The 14,729-nt window shown below is 42.0% G+C and overlaps 1 protein-coding gene across 2 annotated transcripts in view; it reads right to left on the bottom strand.

The window, feature by feature from the left end:
- Positions 1–6,522: 6,522 nt before the first annotated feature.
- LOC109984174 (receptor tyrosine-protein kinase erbB-4) overlaps positions 6,523–14,729 on the bottom strand; it is a 222,756-nt gene continuing 214,549 nt past the window's right edge. The window contains exons 26-27 of one of the 2 annotated variants that reach the window (XM_065951976.1): positions 13,721–14,006; positions 6,523–12,980 (exon numbers count right to left, since the gene is read on the bottom strand). In XM_065951976.1, coding sequence (XP_065808048.1) covers positions 12,148–12,980; positions 13,721–14,006 — 1,119 coding nt within the window. In that variant the 3' untranslated portion in view covers positions 6,523–12,147. Of the gene's footprint in view, positions 12,981–13,022; positions 14,007–14,729 lie in introns of those variants that run through there. The other variant, XM_065951978.1, reaches the window with a different exon arrangement.

The raw sequence follows: 14,729 nt of genomic DNA, 5'->3' as shown, positions 1-14,729 counted from the left end.
GGGAGCAAGCCTGCTAATATCCTAGGGCGATCGCAACACTGTCCAATGAAGTCTGATTGACTCCATACATCAAAGGGTGTGTGTGCGAACATCGGCGCGTCTCTTCATGTGTGTGTCCTAGAGAAAGAGAGAGAGAGGGGGAGATGCTTCCCGATGACAATGAAATCACACACACACACAGGAGCTTTTTTTTTTTTTTTTTTTTTAAATGGGGGAGTGCTGTGAAAGATGCTAGCTTGTGGTGCTGTGTGGTCACATGAGCTCAGCCGGAGAGTAGGAAAGGCAGTGGGGTGTTGGCTGCATTTCCACCCACCAGGGGGTGGGGGGTGAGGCTTGATTGGAAGCAACCGGAACCTGTTTGTTGTTTAAAAAGCCTCCCCCTCTCTCTCTCTCTCTCTCCCTCTGTTTATACCTCGCTCTGCTTCCATCTTTGGCGTAATTAGGGTGCTGGCTGGAAGAATGATCAGCTGTCATCCCCAACGGTGGCCTTCCACCGCCTGAATGTCAACACTGTCTGAGACCTCCTGTCTGAGTGAGCAGCACACTCAATTAGAGACACTCAGTCACCGCAGGAGCCGGTAGGACAAACACACTGACACATTTACAAAGCAGCAAACCCGTGCACACATACCAATGTGAGAGCATGCCACTTTTATGCTCCACAAGTTGCCGCGTATAGAAGAAAAATACACGACCACGCTCTTGATTCATCACAGTTGTAGCCCCTCAGTGGTTTCATTAATTAAAACACAGCTTTCCAAGACATAAAAGTGACTATTGCTTACAGTGTCTTCTCTCGAACTGGCAGGAATCCCTCCCCAGGCAAACATCGCTCCTTGATGAGAGCGGATGCAGGAAGGCGAAGGCGGAGAGATGTCCCCCCCCCCTCTGCTCCGTTCGGCCGCATCAAAGTGTTCGGAGTTCAAGAGGCGAGACACCAAAGAGGACTTTTTCTTTGTGTTTTGTGTCAGTAACGTCAGAGGGTTTTTTTTTTTTTTTTTTTCCCCTCTTTCTTGCACTTCTGAAGCCGGCTGGTGTAATGGTGTGTTAAATGCACTAAGATGCCTCAATTAGCCAAATGGAGATACATTTAAACTAATACAGGAGAATTGGAAACAGTGGCCTCACTTAAAAAAAAAGCAAAATACAAGAAATACCTTTTTTTCTGACAATCATGGTTCTTTTGATATTTTTGATGTTCTGATGACGCGCAATTATTGACGTCTCTCCAGCTGCAAGACAATGCTAAGGGATGCAGTTGAACCAAGCTAAGTGACTAAACCTGCTCAGGGAGGGCTATGCGAACTAAATATAGTGTATGTTTCTACGTTGCTCACTAGTTAAAGCACAAGATCTTGTTTAAAGTGTTTCCAGAAATACAAGTAATGAGACAGAAAATAGCCTCTTAGCATACAATGGTTAAAGTGGTATCAATCTTCTCTCGAGGCTACCCTGGACTGCAGCATATCTGGCTGTTTAGCTAAATGAATCGTTGGCCTCATTGTTTTCCATGTTACCTATTTATAAAACATGAAAAAAAAAAAAAATTAAACACTTCCTAATCGTGTCAAGGCATTTCCCCTCAAGTAAAGAGAAGAAATGCTTCCTGCCAGTATTTAGTTAATTTCTTACTTTGTTCAGCATCATTTTCTTTGACAAATCACCGAGCTGCCGCAGACCATCTGGACGTCTCCGGGCCTCTTAAGGTTGAGCTGATGTTATTTTCCACAGCGTCGTTTGATGGAGTGAGCAGGGAGGGGTTCGATGCGTTCACTACAAAAACAGCAGGACTGGAAGCAACCGATGGATGAACATTATGGTGCAGGAATCAAACCATGGGACTATTTTGTTGGAGGATAGCTCTTCCTGGTTAGGAATCTGTGCTCTTTAACTTAGCACTCACCTTTCCTCATGATTTCATTTGCACTCCTTTGCTGCTGACACATGCAGAAAAATGCTGCACAAATGGATGGAGCTCCTTGCAAAACCTTAAGCCCTTCTTCAAAGCTACACCAGAGCCCAGTAGAGCACGATAAAGGCACATTACGTGGCTTATCCAGTAGAAATCTAATCTTACCCCCTCGCTGTCTGGGACGTTTGAAATGTAATCGACTGTGCAGGTATGACAGAGTCACAAGGTGTCTGTGTGATATGAGAAACTGTGGGGGAAAACCAAAAAGTTATTTACAGGTTTTCTTCCTGAAAGTGCATTTTATAAGAAGATATTATGAAAAGTAAAGCGATTTCTTGTTTTTCCTGAGGGTGTATGCATGGCTTTTGTGAGTGCTATATGTTTGCAAATGTGTGTGCACTTCTCTGGCGATAATTCGAGCAAGTGTGTGTACTTCAGTGCGAGAGAAAGAGAGGAGATTGAGTTTAGAGGGATTGAGAGACTATGCGGGCCTTGTGGATATTAGAGCTCTCCATCTCTGTCCTCTGGCCAGTCTGCTTGTGTGTGTGTGTAGTTGTGCGGGTGTTTGAATTGGTGTGTGTGTGTGTGTGTGTGTAGCTCGGGGTCACTGCAGGTATAAAGAGAGAAAAGTCAGATTCTACTCTCTGAAAATCCTCACAAAGCCATGAGAAAAGAACACAGGCAGCGGTGTAACTGTGCAGGTGTGTGTTTGTGTGGGGGTGTGTGCGTAGGCGGGCAGGTGAATGTTTACCTGGGCCTGCTGTGTGTGTCAGAGGGAGCATCAAGGAAAAAAAATAAGATATATTTTAGTATATGGAAGCCCAGCGATACCAATCTTGACGTGCAATCAAAAAAAATGCAATTTCTAATTTGCTAGTGAGCATGTGCAAGCTTCTTCTTCTGACAAGCTGAAATTCTCCTTTACCAAGGTATCATCTGATTGGTGCATTTCAACATATGATGTGTGATCAGTGAAAAACAATATCCTAAACTTGAGAATCTTTAAACATTGTTTGTGAATATTCGGTCAAATTCCGCTCCAGCTACCATCCAGTGTCTCTCCTCCTGCAACCTGTTACTCCCTTTCAGAAGTGAGTTTGTGCTCCTCTCTGCCCTCAACAGTTTGCCTCAGGCTGTTGTGCCCAACCTTTACCTCCATTTTCATTTTCTTACTCCACTGCCTCCTCAACCGCTGTCTCTGGCCCGATTACTACAATGTGTAGAAGTTTTCTTTTGCCTCATGGGCTTTTGTCTTTGTCTCATTTTCTTCTCTCGCCTCCTACTCTTCTCCATGTTAATCCTCAGCTACAGCCTGGACGGAGTGTTGCAGCGGCCGGCTGCAGATACGTCTCTTTGGGAAACTAGGAAGTGGTTGAGGCTTACATTGCCGTTTGTGGTCAATTTAACATCATGGCTCTAACAAGTCCAGTGCTAGGAGGAGAAGACTGACCACTGTTAGCCCTGTGGAGACTCTCTATGATATCAGAAATAAGTCAGCATGGGTGAATCTTTTATTCTTTTGCTCTGGATTTTAGATAGAAAACCTGCTTCTTTCAACTCTAGATCTAAGGAAACATAAATTGCCTGTTATCGTAATCATGTGCATGCCGGGAACAACAGGGGAGCTATGTTCATGATGAGAGATGAGTGTGATTTATGCTTCTTATCTGTAACCACATTATGGATCAACGTAATGGACACATTCTTCAGTTAATTGCACATTACAGGGTGCCAGGGGCATTATGCACGTTGTTAGAATGTAAATATACCATCTTAAGTTATATGTTGGAGTAATGATGTCAAATTAACACTGGCATCATGAAGTGAACAAAGCAGCAGATTAATACGGGAACATTTCTTCACATTTCAAACAGACACACACACACACACACACACACACACACACACACACACACACACACACACACACACACACACACACACACACACACACACACACACACACACACACACACACACACACACACACACACACACACACACACACACACACACACAATGAATATAACTAAAAGTCATTTTCTGTGTTGGAGGATTTCTGCTTGTGGTTTCTCTTCCAATGGTATTACCCAAGAGAGGCAAAATTACACAAAGGACACTGATTGGTCCTTATACGAAAGTAGAAATCCAATAATGTTTTCTATCCAGCAAGTCCAATTAGGATACGCAACCAATCAGTGTAAAAGAAAAAACTTATAATCTGAGAATTTTCTTTATCATATATGCAGAACATGAAATAAATGTCTTCGTACTATAGATTTATTGTATTTCCTTGTCCACTAACAATGCTAAATTTGGTTTAGTGCATGCTGCTTTAAACTATTCAGTAACAATATTGCAAGGGACAATCGCATATGAGGGTTGTAGTTAAAGAATTAGTAAGTGAATACTAATAGAGCCAGCTAAATATTTAGCTTGGGAACAACTCTTGATGCTAATGTCAGCTTAATTCATGAGCTAGCAACAGCTAAATAAAAATCTGCTAGCAACTGATTTGGTGGAAAAAATGAACAGTCATCAGCATAGAGTATGATGTTGCTTTTGTCTGCACTGGCTTAACTTTAAAATACATAATGTCCTCAGATTTTTAACCTTTACCTTAAACTACCATAGTTTGATTACTTTTCAGCTGCATATCTTTGTACTGGCTTGGCCAAGTGTTGACATCTGAGTTAAGAAAAATTGAATGGACAATGATTCAGTTTGGGAACAACTCTTGAGGCTAATGTTAGCTTAATTAACAAACTAACAACAACTATAGAAAAATGTGCCAGCGGCAGTTTAAGCAGATAGAATCAACAGTCGTCTGCATAACGCAAGAGGCTTCTTTTGAGTGGCTCTGGGTGTTATGTGTGGTGTTATTAGAAAATGCATTAGGTGTACTAATATATTATATACAGAGGAACAAAAGTTCTACAAACACACTGGTCTAACCAACACTAGGCCATTATGTGAATGAATAATCAAGCATCAAACAGTCGCCTCCTTCCTCTTAGGCGCCTGGGAGTGTGGCTAAAACAACCAGTCAAGGTGACTCACTGCAATTAAACAGCGGGCGATGAGCTGTCAACGGCGAGCTGTGTCACAGGTGTACAGGGCAGCTGTAAGTATAATTGCTACAGACCTCCGGGAAGCAGCTGAACTACCATCTCCTGACGGCGACAGCAGCAGGCTTCACTAAAAGGACGGCTATGGTGGAGACTTGTAACACGCTGACAAATGGTTATACAGCAGTTGCCAAATTAACACTGACCTCCCCCCCCTTTTGCTGTCTGGTGAGGGTGATAATGTGCAAAGTCCTGTCGGGAAGTGTGCTTAATGTTGAAGATAATCTGTCTATTATGCGGATTCGACATTAGTAGGGGAGCGAGCGAGTATCAATTAAATTTTCTTTTCCGTAGCAAATGGGAAGCATAATTTTTTTGACAGCAATTCAAGCAGGCAGATTTAATATAGATTCTGAATAAGTAGCTATATGAGAATATAACTGGAAGTAGTTCAAATATGGCTCCTTTGCAGCAGAAGCCCCCACTTTATATTACTATGGTGGAACTAGATGTGCTTACTAATTGAGTCTAGGCGCTCGAAGGAAACTAATAGACAGAGAAGAGAGGGAAAAAAGGAAGGAGAGAGAGGAGGGGGATTTCTCTTCATAAACAGTGTTTACTTAAAGCACCCCATCGCCTTATTAGTATTAATAGCAGTGACTTCAGAAAGCTCATATTCTGCCATTGGACAGTTGTATTATTTATGATTGAAATGAAAGCCTGGGAATGCAGCAGCGAATGGAAGGGAGCGCTGCATAGGAAACGATGTTGCCTATGCCAGTTTACATAACCAACAACTTGGGTAAACAGCAGATTAAGCGCAGCGCGGGGTGAGAGAAAAATGAGAGCAAAATGTTATATCCACACATTAGCCCGTTCTGAGGCGAGAGCTTCTTTTTTTTTGGGAGAACACTGCGGACCTTTTGATGCAGCTGGTCTTCATCTGCAAGTCCTTTTGAGCATCAAAGTGTGGTGCGATGCAGAATCTTGCCTCCGGTGCAACTTCTGCAATGTTGACATAAAGAAGTCAGGTCAAAGCAAGCGTGTTTGTAACTTCAAGATCGTCCTTGTCTTAATTTAAAGACACCATCTGGTAATCTTGATTATTAAAGCTGTTAGTATGAGCATTAGAGCAACAGAACAGGACTTTCATTTTCTGCTCTATTTACGGGCAGCGGGGTTGCGTGTCAAGCATGTGGATCGGGACTCCAAAGCTTCCCTGCTGCGGCGCCTTTTAGCACAACATGAATCCCCACTGGGGTTACGCGGCAGAAGCTCATCGTATAGACGCACCACTAGATAACCAGTGTATTTAGATGGTTGTTTTTCCAAATTTAGTGTACAATCCTTACGAAGCAGACTTATTTTCAGAATATTTTCTTCTAAAAGATGTTTACAAGTCTGTTCAAGAACATCGGAAACTTTCCTCTTGCAAACACATTTTCCTGAGCTATTTATCACACAATTCGAATGTTAGATGTTTTTAAAGCTTGAAAACACACCAAACATGTCACAAGAAATCACAGGAAAATCACCGAAGCATATAGTGAATCAATCTTTATTTATATTAAATTAAAAATATACTTTTGACAGATTCATGTAACAAACATGAGGAACGGTATTTCTATGATATAAAGCTTTGGGCATGGTTTTAAATAACTCAAGACACAAGAGGGGTTAAAGTATGGGAAGCTAATGGAAGTCAAGAAGGAGTTACTTGATGATACCTTCTCAATCCGTTTTGTCTCCTCTAAATGCATGCAAAAATAAATTGGAAATGACTGGAAAAAGAGAGGTTGTATTGTGAAGGCTGTGCTCTGCCTTTCAGGGAAAAGGAGGGGGTCGAACTTGGCTCAGTAAGATTTCCAGTAGAAAGTTAGCAGAGAAGAAAATCCCAGTTTACCCGGGTCAGTTGGCAGCACTGGTATCAGTTTTATTGGGAAATGGAAAAGAAGTTCTTGGGTGTTCCCATTAATGAGTGACGAATAAAACAAGGGGAAGCGAAACTGGACATATGAGGTGATTTGAACAACATCCTTCCCCAACAAGCCACCATTGGCCATTGGCCAACAGTGTTCACCTAAACTGAAACATTACATAAGGACAGCCACAAATCTCCAGAAAGAAGGGCCACTGAACAGAGTTTCTACATGAGAAAAGGGTTGAACAAGCACTTTTAAAATCAAAGTCCCATTAGTCAAAAAGGTACACTTACATAAAGCAAATATGTACGCCTCTTTCTGTACAAGTCGTTATAAGCAGGAGAAAACAGCAGTAGGAGAGAAGACCATATAAATTCAAAGCATTGCCTCCCTATTTACAAATTCACCACGTCGGCCGACTCAGTGCTTTTATAAAAATACTATTCACATTTGCTGTTGAAGTGTGTTAGATAAGTTTTCAAGGGAAACCCCACAGATTCTGTACAGTTATACTGATTCGATAATTTAAAACACAAGAAATTAATGACCCCCCCATTTGTATAAGCGATGATTTGTGCAATTTAGCTAAACGACAAAAAATCGCAGCGACATGTTAAATATTTGAAGAAACAAACACAATAGTGGCAAAACTCCTACAGATTCAAGTCTTTCTTCCTTGAAGGAAAACATCCTTGATAATGTGGAGAAAAGAAACACAAAACTCAATATAAGGTACTACACAAAAAAAGAACATTTCAGAAATAAGAGTTCCCAGTTTGTGCTACTAAATTCAGTAAAAAAAATCTGCTTATTACCTCCCACGCTGCCCACTTTCCTGGACAGATATTTGAATATATTATCTCCAATGAAGAGAAACAAAGATGGAGGGCAGTAAAACACTCACTTTGGGTACCATGCAAGGTGAAATTTAACTATACATTAGACTATCGCAGTCTATATGGTGAGTTACTGCTGAGGATGAAATATTGAAGGATTCACTTCAGTACAACATGGCTACATGCCTCTGCACCTTGGCTTGGACCAAATAATAAAAAAAGTTAAGTCTCTTACCCAAATTGTCATGATTGTGTTGTTGAACTGCCATTGATGATATTCATATGGCAGCAATTTCCCTCAGCCATGATGAGATGGGAAGCTTAAAAACGTTGATGTCATACTGCGGTGTTCAAGGTTGTAAGGTGTATAAATGATGGAATTCTTAAAAGTTTATAAAATCTCAATGCCTATGAATTGATCAGCAACTGAAAGTAAGTGAAATATTGAAAAACCAAATGTATATCAGGTCATGTTTCAAGTTAAAACCACATATTTAGCCATACCGTTAGAAAACAACCAATTGTAGCATTCTGTGACTTACTATCTAGAAACTGGCTGAATGCAACCATTGCTTTTTAAAAGGGTTGTACAGTATGATGGAGAAGGGGTAGACAAAACAACAAATTCAATAAACCATTAACTGTTACCATCGATAGCTCATGTTAGCATTCCCCACGTTCTTGTCAATATTACCCTTAGCAAGGTGCTAGTGTACCAAACACTGCTAACCAAAATTAATGTTAGCATTCAGCCACTTCCTAGCCAGCGGTTGTATTAGCTGGAAAGCGGCTGAATTCTAACTTAAGCTATTTCCTGATGCTAGCTTATAGGTTATCAAGTTCATTGCTACTGTTTTAGCTCGGAGTTTTCACTAAATATTGTGTTTCTTAGTTGCTTCTCAATTATGGCCAGAGTCCTTGAAATCATCGAACTTACAACCTTAAGACAGCGCCACAAAATTAGCAAGAGCATTTAAGCATGATGTACGTAAGAAGACAATGGCTGTTGTGAAAATGATGAATGAGCTGCTTATAGGTGTTCAGGGCTGAGACAAATAGCTATGATTGAAACAAGAAGTCAGAGAGGAGAAATCATTGCTTCTGCACAAAATAAAACAATTTGTAGCAACCAGGCTCTTAGGTGATGAAAACAAGACATGATTATTGGTAATTCATCCTCATCAGTGTTGCAGCTTTAATTATCCTTTATTCAAACATACAATTGTCCCTTGTTTGCAGTCTAATTTAGTCCAAACATGAGGTAAACTGAGGCATGTGTTCCTTTTCCCATCATCTGACTTTTTTGTCTCAAAACCCAGATTTGGCAGCGGCTTCCATCACTCTGTATAAACAAGCTCAAACACACCATAAATATTTCACATTGATATTAAATGCTGTCTCTATTTCATTGAATTAGAGCTCCAAACGGGACTACAAAATACTCCTTCATCAAATAATCATGATATCAGCAGTGTTATAAATACTGTCCAAAGCAAACACAAAACCTGGGAAACAAGGACATTCTTCAAGCTGGTCAGTACCGCTAAAATTGGTTGTACTTGTGAACTCCTTGCGGCAGTACCTTCCTTTGATAACTGGAAAAAAAGACTTCTGCTTTCTGAAGTGGTAAACGAACAGATAAACAAGTTCAATGTTTCAGTAAGGAGGGTGGAAATATTTTACTTTCTACCCACGAGTTTGATCAAAGTGCTCCATGGGGAGGACGAACATGTGCAGCTTTGCATGCACTCACACGAACGCTTTCACACACACAGACGTGACGATACACAAAATAAACATCCTATACAAGATAACAGCATGGGCGAGGCTTTGCTCATGCCGCAGCATGGTGAAAAAATAATGACGAATTAATAATGTTAATGGGTTACTAATAATAATAAGGGAAAACTCACAAGAGTTTCAGGAACTACATGGGTTTATCCATATTGGTTTAAGTAAGAGGTTATTGTCAGGAAATATTGCAAAAGGACCTCTGAGGCAAACCGTCATTCTATTTTTATATTTTTTTGCATTGTCAGTTTGGCAACCAACTTGGTGTTTTTACCACACACAGTTGTTATAACTTGGTATGGCTTGGTGGAAAAAAGAATGGCTGTAACACCAGCGCTTTTTAGCAGCATTTAATTGCCTACAGAGGCATCAGTAGTTGACTATATTTACATGGGACTAAAGGGGTCTCTATTGGGAATCTCAAGGGTAACTCAGCTGGGATACTTTTAATGATGACAGTCCTGGCCGAGAAGATTCGGGTCTTCATTAAACCAATATTATGATCTTTCTAGCATTTTAACCTTACCTCCTATAAGTGCCTCAATATTACCTCAAAGAGTTTAAAAATATTGGACATGGCAGATATTGGATCCTAAAATTGGATATTTCCATGGAAAACCAATTTCTTAGCGATTAGGTCCTTTAAAAGGTCAAGTTATCGGAAACCGCAACCAACAAGGGCACTTTAAGTTCATCTTTAGGTTAAAAGTCTGTTACATAAGAACACAGATCGGGTTTTTTTGGGTAATTATTGATGTCGCTCTGACAATGTCAAGGAGCAGAGCTTGGTTATGTTGGACCAAGCCAATGAAATCAACCCTAAACCTGTCCATATTTGCTGCCTTTAAGGGCATTGGGTCCAGAGGAAAAAGTGGCTAAAGATATAAGAAGGATGTAAATGCTACCAGACAAGCTGTATAACTTAATTTAAGTAGAAAAAATTGGCAAAATGTTGATGATTCACATCTATGACTTCCTGTGAATCAAAAGATCCTTCATGAGGTCTTTATCTAATTTGACAAAGAACAACTCAAGCACCTAAAAATCACCCAGAGATCTGATGCTGTTTGGGGCTATTGGGCCACTCAATGAGCTATTGATCATCTTTAAAAGTACCTGACTGCAGTTATATAGCAGAAGCCTTGTTTGAGGTCCTCCCACTGGCGAGTATACTGCTGGTTTATAATGATACTGCTGTCGAACATGTCATCACATACATCTACCGCTTCTAGTTACCATGGGTATCCTTTTGGATTCCATTCAGACTTACACCAACATACACACACATACAAAGTAGTCTTTTTTTTTTTTACTGTGCTCTGCTGGTGCTGTCTCGCTCATTCCTTGAGGTCTTCATTAAGCAGCTTGCATGAACATTCAATCCTCTCTCTGTAGATGTTTTCACTCTTTTCCTTCTTCTATCACTTTCTTTATGATGATCAACATTTTTAGTTTGGCTGCTTTATGGATGGCGTTATCAAACTATTTAGCAGATACAGCAATTTCTCTAACTAGCCTTGCACACTCTTTACTAATGTAAGTTTGCCTCGTGCTTCGAAGGGAAAGCCAGTGTATAAAAATCCATCTTTTCAGCAATGCAACCAGTGTTAATAGAAAATGTTTACAGTGTGTTATTCCCTTGTAACCTTTGGGTTGGAAAGACCTGTTTTTTTGACCAGCTTTCCCAAAAAAGACAGCAGTCAGGCAAGAAAAACTAAACAGCAGTCGCCCTGTAGGTTTCAGGCAAGTTTAAAAAGTCCATGGTTAAACTACAAATGTGATAGGAGGGGTCATTGTAGTTTTGGCCATCACAGTATCACAGTTAAAGTAGTGAGATGAGATGAATTTCACATATTTGAAGGAAAATCCAAGAATGTACTGTATATCCCATATACAAAAAGATTGAGTATGATTGATCAGCTTTCAGTGCTCCGTCTTTTATGTTACTGGAAGTCACTCTCCTGACTGAACCTTTCAGTCTTTTTTGTCTCCATATTTTGCCATTTTGCCTCTTTCTACAAGGTCATTCACAAAACAAGACATCTTGACATCCAACAGACGTTACTTGCTCCGTCTGTTTGCTTATTTCAGAAACTCTTTGAAGAGAGTTGTTCATCCTCAGACCTTGATACTGGAAAAGAAGTAATACAAAAAAAAAAACAAACATCTGGTTCCTCTCATGAATCTGACACCGCAGTGGCTGGCAGTGAGTTCAGGTCCCCAAAATTGAATCCATCCCATCCGAAGCCGGTTGTAGTCTCCCTTGTCGGGACAACACTCCTTGGATGTGTGACTATTATATGTCTGTTAGCCAAAATCCACCATGACCTTCACATACTCAGTATCATGGAGCACAGTCTCTATCTACAGAATAGAAAATGGACTGGATTGGGTACAGTGAAGGTTGGAGAGTCTGAGTTGGGTCTGCTTGGTTCGGTTCAGTCCACCTCCTTCTGATGTTGCTACACTCTACAGCAGATGGTGTGTAATTTGGAAAGAGTTTGGGGGCGGCTCTGGTTGTGGCCTCTCCCCTTTGTGTGGAACAGTGGAACCGGAGAGTATTTCAGGATTGCTGGAGGCTAGAGTCAGATAGAGGAAAGTCTTTCAAGTGGAACGATCTAGACCACAGTGTTCCGCTGCCGGTAGGGTGGAGGCGGCAAGACAGTACCAGATTTCAGGGAAAACTCAGACATATATTCAGGGTTTTCAGCTACAGAGGGCCGTATATGTCCGTTCTGCTTATAGAAGAGCTTGGCGTTGGTGGAACCTCCCTGGGCGCCATCAGGAAGTGCCTGGTTAGATGTTTTGGGGGGCAAGCTGTGCTGCCAGTATTCCGGATTGTCAAAGGTCACCTTCAGCTTCTTCCCAGTGGCTTTACCTGATGTTAACCCTCCATGCTTCAGCAAACTGGCGGGGTGATTTGAGGCGTGGATCTGGTAGGCTGGCAGGCTGCCGTGCCCAATGGTGGCTGAAGTCGACAGGGTGCCTGACTGGCACACTTGGGTTTGGGCAGAAGTTCCTGTTTGGCTCAGGATGGCAGAGGCACCACCTGGATTACCAGGTTGTCCTGCAGGTCTAAGGGTATGGTGGGTGTGGAGGATGTGGGTTGGTGGGCCGTGGTGGCAGGCAATGCCAGATGGAGAAGGCTGGGCAGAGGGGAGGGGGTAGTGTGGGAGGCTGGTCTGGATGGTAAGCGGGAGGTGGGAACCTGAAGTTGTGGCTGAGATGGAAGGATGTGTGGGTAGTGGCAGACCATTTCTCCTCAGGGCTTCCAGGCCCAGCTCAGCAGGGCTGTGAAAGGTGTTGAGGTACAGGGGCTCATTGATGTACTCATCCTCTCCTTTTGGCTGGCTGTTTGGTGTGCTGTGGTAGCCCGGGTTATCCAATGCATGGATCTCACCGTTCTTACGCCTTGACACGAATGGGTTTTCCTCAATGGGATTCAGGTATTCTGTAGCGCAGGTCAGAAAAAGGCAAGGAGAGTAGGAATGAGGAGAAAGGGAGAAAGAGTTTGATTATAAGATTCCACAGAAATTAAATCAAGTAGAATGAGTAGAAAACAAAATTAATGGAAATTTAAAGCGCTTAAGAGAAAGATGACTCAATAATAGGGAGATAAGATGGAGATGAAGATGATAATGGCAATAATGGCAGCCACTCAGGACCAGACGGGCAACATGCCAGTGGTTCTTTGGCAATGGAAACTCCATCTGCTGGGGTTGAAAATGCCAGCAAATGACCCCTCTTCACTGCTTCCAAGCGCGATAATAGTGGGGTGCGAGACCTATTGATTTTGCCCACTCTCCCGCTCCTTGACATTGCATCAGATGCATTTTGCTGCAGGCTTTGTTATATTTTGAGCTGCTGGAAAATCAAAGACGGTAGTGCCAGAGCAGGGCTGATGGACTGAATTATGATCAAAGGCAAAACATGACTCTGTAGTAGCTGACATATACCGTTGACGGAATCTCGGCAGGAATTTTAAACAATGAAATGAAGTGAAATGAACAGGCAGAACATACTACAAAAGATCAGATTTACTGTGTGAATGAGAAGACCGATGACAGGACAGAGAAAAGGTGTGAGGGGCAATAATTCTCGGCAACAAAGGATATACTTTCAAATATGGTGTCTGTATTTCCCATGGAATCCCTTTTGACAGAATGATGAGGAATTCATATTATTAGGTACCTGAGGAACTCTTGTCCTTCATGGGTGTCATGTATCCATCCTCATCAGTGTCCCCTCTGGACACCCTGTCTCCAAGGAAGATGGTGGGGTCAGCACTGTACCTCTGGCCCCCACTGTCCTCTCCCCCAGCCTGGCTCATGCTCTTCTTATGTAAGCTCCCATTACAGCGCTGGTCCTCCAGGGCCGGAACGGGGCCACCCGTGGTTTCCTGATTTGAACAGGCTTGGGCACCTGCCGCAGAGCCCTCCGAAGTGTTTGGACCTCCATCTCGATAGCCAAACTGGTTCTACAACAAAGAATATATGTTATGACATCACTTATTAAACTGACAGTTTGATTTTCTTTAGTCTGAACCACTTTGGAAATTTTAAAGACTGTTTTGCAAGACACCTTTGGCTATTTCTGATAGAAGAGCTGGAACAACATAGTTTAACAAACCAAAGTAAAGATGTCTATAGTTCAAGAAGCACACAATGTGTGGATGCCAAAAATAATCAAGTTTGAGTCAGTTTAAGCTAGTTTTATGCCTCCTGCGGCAAAGGAAGTAAGACTTTTAACCCATGCAGCTGCCCGTTGAAGGTATAATCTCCAACAAAGTTCTGCTGGTGTAGTCATCAGCCTCAAGGGACTGTGAGGGGCAGCCAGGCATCGATGCGATTCAAACACCTGAACCTCAAAAAGAACAAAAAACCCCACAAGAAAATACAAAACATGACATGTGAAGCAGAGGGCTTCTTGTGGTGCTGTGTTAGGTTGCCTTGGGCTATTTAACCCAGGCCCACTCCTCTGCACTCTCGCCAACTTGGAGCGCTTCAGCAGCAATTACAGGAAGCAGAGCTACAAAACACAACTAGGAAAGAAAAAAAAAAAAAGGAAACATCCTGGGGTTATATTCGTCCACCTACTCGCGCTGTCCTCCCTCCATTGCAATCAACTTCCCCCTCCTCTAAACTCCTCTGTTTATCCCTTCTTCAAAGCCTGTCATTATCCGATCGCTGTTTCAAGTACG

The sequence above is a fragment of the Labrus bergylta genome, chromosome 24 (genome assembly GCF_963930695.1).
Source record: "Labrus bergylta chromosome 24, fLabBer1.1, whole genome shotgun sequence".
Taxonomy (NCBI): domain Eukaryota; kingdom Metazoa; phylum Chordata; class Actinopteri; order Labriformes; family Labridae; genus Labrus; species Labrus bergylta.
Note: the sequence above shows the minus strand (reverse complement) of the source record. Positions and strands in the feature narration are given on the sequence as shown.